The sequence below is a fragment of the Phodopus roborovskii genome, unplaced genomic scaffold (assembly GCF_943737965.1).
Source record: "Phodopus roborovskii unplaced genomic scaffold, PHOROB, whole genome shotgun sequence".
Taxonomy (NCBI): Eukaryota; Metazoa; Chordata; class Mammalia; order Rodentia; family Cricetidae; genus Phodopus; species Phodopus roborovskii.
In genome coordinates this window covers 1,555,228-1,564,181 of record NW_026126755.1, presented here as the reverse complement: position 1 = coordinate 1,564,181, position 8,954 = coordinate 1,555,228, and the positions used below count along the sequence as shown (strand labels likewise).

Sequence of the window (8,954 nt, the reverse complement as noted above, 5' to 3'; positions counted from 1 at the left end):
CCACAAAGAAAGGTATACAGAACTACAAGACTGCTGCTAACTAACAATTTGAGTTTCTGTGGAAAGGCTACCATAAATGCCCTTCCCGGAGAGTGAGATCAACAACTAATTTCTCTATGGAGCCCTCAACTAATGCCTGTTGGAAACAGAAGCAAACACCCATACATAAACACTGAGTCGAAGTAGAACTCAGATGCAGAGGGAGAGGACAAGACCAGGCAGCATAAACACATAGAGACAGCTTACCTGATCAAGGAGGAGCTAACGGGCCACCAGGCTGATAGCTAGGAAGCCAGCATTTGACTGCCTCAAGCCCCCCTGAATATGGGTCTCAGCCAGAAGGACTGAGAAGTCTAAGGGATCTCAGACAGTGGAGCCAGGATGTATTCCTGGAGCACAAAAGGACTTTGCAAACACATCTTCCATGGAGGGATAACTGCCTTAATCTAGAGACAGGAGAGAAGCCCTAGTCCCTACTTCACATGACCTGTCAGATCTACATGACCCCAACTGGATGGCATTCCCCTACATATGGAATTGGGGTGGGGGATGGGAGGGGAGGGTGGTTAGAGTGCATGTGAGAGGGCAGAGAGGGTAAAAGGGAGGGAAGGAGGGAGAGAGTAAAGGAGGGAGGGAGGTAGAGAGGGAGAGGGACCTGGGATCGACATATAAAATAATAAATTAAAAAAAATGCTTTGACTCAAAAATTTAATTTCAAGGACAAGTTCCTGGGGAAAAGGATTTCTATTTTTGTTTCCACAGAAAATGAAAAGATGTGGATTCCTTCCAGACTAATGTGGTTTGATCAAGCCAGACCGCCTGAAACAGAGTACAAGGTGATCCTACATTCAAAACAGCTGGACAAAGCAGCCTTATAGACTACAGCCAGGATTTCTGAATCTTCTTCGTATCCCCTATTAGCAGGAAGTAGTTTGGAAAGAACGACATCCAAATTCACAAATATTGTCTATAAATATTTGTTTTCATTTAAATGGACTTTGTTATATAAAATAAGTTTAAAAAAATGTCATTGGTTTTTATAAAAACTTAACTCTTTTAAATGATGTTTCACGTCCCTGGCCACTCCATACCAACTCGGCTCAGGTGGTCATCTCTTTGGTGTTATCCATCTTCAGGCCCTCTGCTGTTTCACCAGTCTTCTTCCTCCATCCAGGGTGCTGACTTGTTCCTTCCATCCAGACAGCCTTGTTGACACTGCTCTCTCCCTCAGGCCCCTCCTTTGGTCCTTATACTCATTCAAGGCTTGTAGAATATGGACCTGTTTTCAAGGCACTAGCTCTGTGGCTTGACCCCTGCTCCTCTTTTCAGGTGCTGTTCACACAACCAATCATCACCAACACTGCATGGCTAACACAAGTAAAGGTGACAGTGTCTGTCTCCCAATAGCCAGTGGGCTTTCTTTTGACGCCTGGGTTCCTAACACAGGCGCCCTTCCCAGGAGAACCCCGGCTTCTAATTCAGCAATGACCTTTCTGCTGCTTCTCTGCTGCAGTCTCTAGGCTGCTTTCTTCACTTGCCAGCAGGCAGTATCTGTCCTCAATATGCAATTAGTAAAAATGTTTCTGGAATTTAGTTATAGGCCACACTGCAGTCATGTCCCTTAAAAATAAGAACAAACACAAAAACAAAAACCTCCCTCAAAAGTTGCCTGGTACCAGAACCAAAACTCCGGGCTCCACTTCTTCCCATGTTTTGTCACCTTGTCCTTTCTTCCCCAAATCATCTATTATGGCTTCCTTCTGCAAATCCCAACATTTTCACTGAATTGCCACCCATGAATTCTACAGTACAGTACTGTAGGGCCCTGTATGGACTCCCAAGGCACCTTGAGCAAGCTTGAAGCTGTGGGTGGAACATCTTGCCCCAGAGTTGTTATTGGTCCTCTTCCTGTTTTGCTACCACACATCTTCTGGGGAAGAACTAAGCCTGAAATCTTGCACTCTTGACCCTGGGTAGTCTTCCACGGTGCTGTGAGTCAGTATATAAGCCGGCTCCTTCCCCTCAATAAATGGCATTGTGGCATTCCTTTTGCACAAATGACCTGCTGTCTTGTCTCTTATTTAAATCTCTGGACCTTTGCCCAATTAGTGGAACAGATTGTAATGCAGGCAGTACATAGTGTTTGGCTGCACATCATTCTTCTCTAGCTTTGGTCCTTTTCCATGGGTCTTTAGTAAAGGCCACTGTCATCCTATGGTGGTTGGGCAGAAAGAGGTTGGGGCAGGGCAGGGAGGGGAGGGGCAGAGAGTGGAGAGGAGAGCTCAGAACCAGATTTGGCTTGGAACTGTAGTATTTCTCAGCACATGGATTTCAGAGCTCTGTTGAGCAAAGACAATCAGAATCACTGACAAATGGTAGGCTATTCCAGGGAAGCCAATGTCAGTCAGTCTTATAACAGTTTCCTCTGAGATAAAAACATTCCATCCTGCAGGAAGCTTTTTCAGGAGGAAGGTAAACAACTCAAAATCTATTTAGGAAGTCCCTGAAACTAACTGGATTCACTAGGACTCTCCCTGTCAGAGTAAACAATAGAAGCTGAGCGTAACACCAGACCAGTCTCTCTTCCTGGAAGAAGCAGGAACAAGCAAGCTGAACTGCTGGGAGAGGTTTAGACCAATCTAGGCCCCTGGAAAGGACACTTTCCAACCCTGTTGTGCTGTTTACAGGCTCTGATGTGTGTCCAGGTTCCCAGCATTTGTGAGCTGTCTGTCACCCATGCTGAGGTGGCCTTTGGTGATGCAGCTGTATTTGAGTCATTTTTTGCTCCTGTGATTGACTCCTCACCCACATTCCTGGTAAGTGTCAATAAAGCTCACTGGTTCACCAAGTCTAACTTGGGTGGTTTCTATACTTTTGTGCATAGAGAGTGGACATATGTGTTGCATCTTCCCAGGAAAAGCTTTATCACACAAGTTTTTAGAAAGCAGGCTTGGAGTGGAAGATAGCTAAAGTAGGCCAAGGCATCTGAGGTTTTGTCACAAAAGAATAGTACACACACCCAGAGTCGGGGGAGGCAGACTGATTTGCATCTCCTGATACATGATGCTCACCTGTATGACATATCTTCTTTTTTTTTTTTCTTATTAATACAGTATTTATTTGTCTTCTCTCTGTCAAACCCTGAGCCAAACACTTTCCCCAGACTTCCTGGGGAGGTACAGGAAAAGGAACATACAGGGCAGACCGGACACGAAAGAACTATGGGAGGTGGAAGTGGAGACAGCTGCTTCACATGGCGAAGAGAATGAGAAAGGCCACCATCAGGCAGAAGAGCCCCATGGCTTCTGAGAGGGCAAAGCCCAGAATCGCGTAGGAGAAGAGCTGCTGCTTCAGAGAAGGGTTCCTGGCATAACCAATGATGAGGCTCCCAAAAACAGTTCCAATGCCAGCCCCAGAGCCAGCCACCCCAACTGTAGCAGCCCCAGCCCCAATGAACTTGGCGGCTGTGTCAATGTCCCTGGAAATGACGCTGGTTTGGAAGCTGCGGCTAGGGATGAGTGAGGTCAGAGGACGAGGGGCTGCCAAGCTGCTGAAGCCCTCATCTGTCCAAGTCTGTGGTCGGTTCAACTCCACTGCAGACAGGGGACGACTCAGCAGCTGAGAGGTGCTCCTGATCAAGGAGCGGGTGGAGATGAACTTGGAGCAGGCATACATTTTCAGGGGTGAGGGGCCAAGGCAGGAGAGCTGCTCCCAGGGTAGAGAAGACAGAGAGGGGCATGACATATCTTCTTAAGCCCATCCTTTTGGCCAGTTTCTGGAGGGTCTGTCGATGTGGGTTGTTGTCGTGAGCAACCTGTGCTTGCATAACCTGTGGTTGATTTTAATGACAAATGTTGGGAGTGAATCAACAGTTTACAGCTTGATCTCTTGCATTTTATGGAGGAACAGATAAGACATAAAATGAAAACTGTGATGTGTACTATCGTACTTGAAAGTCGATGTAGCTGAGAGCAAATGAAAGAAAAACTCACTTTATAAATTCAAACTAACTCTTACCGAGGTCTTTAAAAGTCAACCCACTGCAAGATGGGATGCTGCCACTAGAGATATTACCTTTTCTCCATCTGGTCTCAGAACTCACACATAAAAGACACACAACATGACCTGTTTCACATGGCTTCTAATTTTGTTAAGTATCCCTGCACTGGAAGTTCAAAATACACAAATCACTCCACATTTGTCTGTGGCCACTGTGGGTCTGAACAGCCTCAGGGCCACTGACAGTTTTTCTTGATGCTCTGCTGTGGGCAAGGATCACACAGCACTGCAGGGACGCCACTGTGGTGTATGGAGGGGCATTTGCTCCACATGAAGCAGCCTATGGGATCCTAAAAGGAGATCCATCTATTAGTCCATGCAAAAAGACCTTAGCAGAGTCCAGAGGTCCTGCTGTTACAATCTGGATTGACATCACACTATGCCAACTGCTATGACATGTATGCATTCACATATGGCAGCAGGAGGGAGGGGCTGGCTGATCTTAAGTTCCTAGAAAAAGATCTAGAAATGCTAAAAAATCACCTCTAATCAAAGCTAAAGGAAGAGGAAAATGAAAGCCAAAGTCAAAGACTTTGGATTCTGGGAGGAGGGAATCATCAGAATGAAGTAATATATTTGAATTTTGTTACCCAAAGTCAATCATCTGAGGGGAGTATAAAGATAATTAATAAAGAATAAGGGCACTTAGTAGGCTGTGCCTGTCTGCAGGCCTGGAAAGTAAGCACCCCACTGCTTAAACTGTTGCCCTTCCCCCAGCCTGGTGAATTGAAGTCTTAGTCTGCTTGTACCACTTCTCTCTCTCTCTCTCTCCCTCTCTCCCTCTCTCCTCCCTCTGCCTCCTCCTTTTCTTCCCCCTCCCCCTCAGTCTGAAGTTATTCCAACAAATTCCTTTGGAAAACCCCATCACTGGAACAAAAGGCTCTCTCAGGGGACTAATTCTTCTGCATTAACCCCCTAACCCGGGGGTGTGTATGGGGTGCTTCACTCTCTGCCTGCCACACAGTGTACACTTTGGAGTTGGTGACTGAAGGGTGAAACTCTGAAATGGAATTTTAGGAATTTATTTAGCTGCCTGGTGTAAATTCTCTTCTGTCTGAAGCACCATAGGTATCCTTTTATGATTACTGTTTATTATTTTATTATTTTTTATTATTTTGTTGAAGGCAATATTTGAATACATTCAGTTTTCTTTAAAAAAATGGGACAATTTGACAAGGTGAATATATTACTTGGTTTATCAGATAATCTGATGAAAGTAAATGGCTTGCCCCACCCTTTAAATCTGTCTGTATTCCAACTTTTTTGTTCTTTTACAACTAAGGATTGTATCTCATTTATTTTAACCACCTCGGATATAGGTTCAGTGCTACTGAATGCTGTATAAAGGAGCCCATGTTTAGCTTATAGTTCAGGTCACATTCTTACATAGCAGTGCGTGGTTTAAGCAGTTTGTGAACACTGCAAAGGGCATTTGAAAGCCTGTCTGCAGGACTCAGAATTTCTCCTTTCTTTACTGCTGGGTTCTGGTGAAGAGCACTGTCTCCCAAAAAGCAAAACCACACAGGAAGCACAGAGGATGTTCAAGTCAGGCTGGGCGTCTCTCCTCTGCCATTCTCAGAGCAGGCGGTTACAATCTGGGTGGTTCCTGTGCCTCTTGAGTCTGACTACACTGAGAGCTATGGGAGTGGCTGAGGAGTTGATGGTATGAATAGGATGCCCAGCATAGGACTTGGCTGGCAAGCCTCCCAAAAGGTTTTCCATCTAATTTTTTCCCCTGTAATTATCCTCTTACCGTAGATTTCATAGCTACCTGCCATGAATTCAAATGTCCAGTTACAACTTTACTAGGGACTTTTCACATTCAAGTTCTGAAGCCTACAATTGTCAAAGTCACAGCTAACTCCTTAGGGAACATTTTAAAAACATGTTGCAAATAGACCATGAGGGATAATATTTATAGCCTGGTGCACTCTGCCTGAAATATGGTAAAAGTATACCTGTAAGGCCAGTGTTAGGAAGGCAAATAAGCAGAAATAAAGCTGAACCCAAACTTTAGGCTGCTGCCACAGAGTGCAGAGTGGAACTCACAGAGGCCACTCCTTGCTGGCACAGCAACAGATGGAGTCCTTTAACAGGAAGCACTGATGACTTTTCCTCTTGTTTAAAATAATACATTAGAATGAGCTTGGGGTGGAATTGATTTTTATCTCATCATTCACCGTTCTGAAACACACAAAGGTTTCTTAAGCCTAGTCACCATTCTCTACTTCTGTTTTTAATCTATTTAGCTTGTGGTTGAAATGCACTCTGCACAGGACTTTTTCTTCCGCTGGGGCAAACGCCTCTCCAGTTGACATTGCCTCTTGCAAGAAAAGAAGACAAAGCAGGCTCAGTGATACACATTGCCTTTGGCCCTGTGGACCCAATCAGTAGAGTGGATGTGCCTCCCCCCTCGCACAGTGGGAGCAGCATGTCCCATAGTGTCTGGGACACACAGGGAGGAAGCATGGTGAAGTGTTTTATCAGGCGACCTCAAATTGACTCATCATCATTCTCTTTGGGATGATGTAAGCTTTTAAGTAGTGTGAAAGTGAAACAGGAATTATTTTTTCCCTCAATATGGGAAGCAGTTGAGATAGGGTCACAATTGACACCTGTTTTAGAAACAAAACAGTCTCAATTGGTAGTGGTAAGGAGATAAGTTTTCTTTGAAAATAAATGAAATCAGAATTTCAATTGCCCTTTTCTTATGTCACATATTAAGGCATTTATAGGTTATCTAGAGATTCCAGATATACACACACGAACAGTCACACATACACAATCCAGGTTGAAAACCTCAAAGGGCAAAACCACAGTAACTCAACATAAAAACACTAACCGACTCAGATCTGGTTGGGGGTGGAGTATGTACTTAGCACACACACTGGGTTCAGTCTCCAGTACCAGAAACAAACTAAGAAACAAGTTGAGATGACTACGGGGAATAACAAATGTTAACACATTCAAAACAGAAATTATCAGAGAATCTACAGAGTCTATACTCTTCACTCTGAGGGGCAAGAAGGAAAAATACAGAAGCATTCCAGCCATGGTGAATGGTCAGACTGCCAGACACGGGAGAGTGGAATAGTGTCTAAAACTTCCAGAAACATCTGTAGGCATTCTCAGCAAGATATTAGAGGCAAAGGGAATTTCCCCCCTCCTGGTCTTAGTGATTGGAAGTATTCAGATAAGGACACATGGGACCAAGATCCTTCCAGCAATGGTACGGATAATTGCAGCCCGACATAATTTGAACTCCAAATCCCTCCTCACCCTTTGTGCACAATATTTTAAAAGAAAAGGTTACACTGAATTAAGACAGTGAATTAGTCAACTCTGAATCCACCACATGAAACACTTTGACTGAGACTCTTAATATGTGTGTGTAACTTAACTTGTATTTGGATTTGCAAACCCCAGCAATGGCATACAGCATTGTGCTCAGCAAGGTCTGGGAGGTATCCTAGGGCTTCTAAAACCTTGTATAAACTTTTGCTTTGGGAAGGTTGCAGATATCTGTAAATAAATTCAAGACTGTGACGATAATTACAACACAAATAAAAGGTAGTTAAATTCAGTTTACAGTGTTTTTAGTCATAAAGGGAGAGGAGGAGAAGGTGAATCAGTTAATATACCTACCTCGATTACTCTAAGAAGACAACAACATGCACATATTGGAGAGGAAGGACCAGTTTGTAGAGTACAGAAATTTTAAGTATAGGTCTAGGCTTGGTAAACAAAAACCGTGGCAACTGGCACTTGTTTCAGGATGGATCAGTGGCACCTCGCCAAGCCCCTCAGCACACACCTGGGGAACCCTTGTCTGCACACAGTTTTACAACACCAAATCCTAATGATTCCTTATTGCACTTTCTCCTCCTCGATGTGGGCTCTGGAGTGGACTACTTTGCTGAGAGGGTCTACAGCACCTTGGTTGACCTGGGGTGGGGCACTTATCCCCAGAGCCTCAGCCGCAGGCTCAGCCTGTCCCCAGAGCCTCAGCCTCAGCTCTGGGGCTTGAGTGCCATCCCCATCCCACCTTTAGGAAGTGTTTGTCCATGATCTCCTGGCCACAGCTGCTGCAAACACACTTGCAGATGGAGTCCGAGGCCATGGACTGTGGCTAGGATGAAGGGGGAAAGCTAGGCCAAGGAGGAGCTGGAGACCTTGTCCCTGGCTCCCTCAGGATTCACCTGCTGGAGTAGCAGACCAAGTCCTGGTTGAAGACCCCTCCTCCCTTCCATAACCCTCCAACCCGAGATGGCAGTGAGGAGGGGGGGCTGTCCTCCCTTCTCAGTTTTCCCCAGGCTGTACTTGGGGTTCCCAGAATGCAATGTAAGGGAAAATGAATAACTAAAAGATACAAAACTCATGGTCAGAAGGAAAAATTAGAAAGAACAAGAGTTTCTGCAAAAAAGATATAGATAACTCCCAGTCTGGAGAGTGCAGAGCTCATGAGCTGTTCTTGGGAAACAAAAGAACAAAGGAGGAGCTCACCACCAACTGTGCAGACATGCTCCCTGCCCCCCCATTATCTTAAGGACAAGGCCACTAAGCCTGCCAGTCCTAGAGAAAGAAAACCCCCAAATCTTGCAGGCGCTCTAAACAATCCCGCCTTGTATAAAGTTTGTACTCTATAAAATCTCTGTAACCTTTGAAACCTTATGGGCTGAGACTGGCAGTCTCAAACCTCCCTTTTCCCTTTAAAATGCTTTGCAATTGTAATCGGGCACCTAACTCTTCCAATAGAGTGAGGTCCAAGCGGGTTCGGTTGGGTTCTTAGCAATAAAAAACTTTTGCTTTTGCAGTCGGGAGTCACTTCCTTGGAGGTTGAGGAAAATAGGTAGGCACAATAGCAAGACCCCTGGAGACCTGCAATCCCCTATCCC

General features: G+C 45.0%; 1 protein-coding gene across 1 annotated transcript; it reads right to left on the bottom strand.

Annotated features, from left to right (window-relative positions):
• Positions 1-3,089: 3,089 nt before the first annotated feature.
• LOC127214557 (ATP synthase F(0) complex subunit C2, mitochondrial) lies at positions 3,090-3,738 on the bottom strand. Its single transcript, XM_051174936.1, has one exon. It carries the CDS (start codon positions 3,673-3,675, stop codon positions 3,250-3,252), a length of 426 nt encoding a protein of 141 aa, XP_051030893.1. The 5' UTR covers positions 3,676-3,738; the 3' UTR covers positions 3,090-3,249.
• Positions 3,739-8,954: the final 5,216 nt, after the last annotated feature.

Bases quoted from the DNA above. Each gene is read 5' to 3' on its own strand.
- LOC127214557 (XM_051174936.1), bottom strand. From the start codon at position 3,675: ATGTATGCCTGCTCCAAGTTCATCTCCACCCGCTCCTTGATCAGGAGC.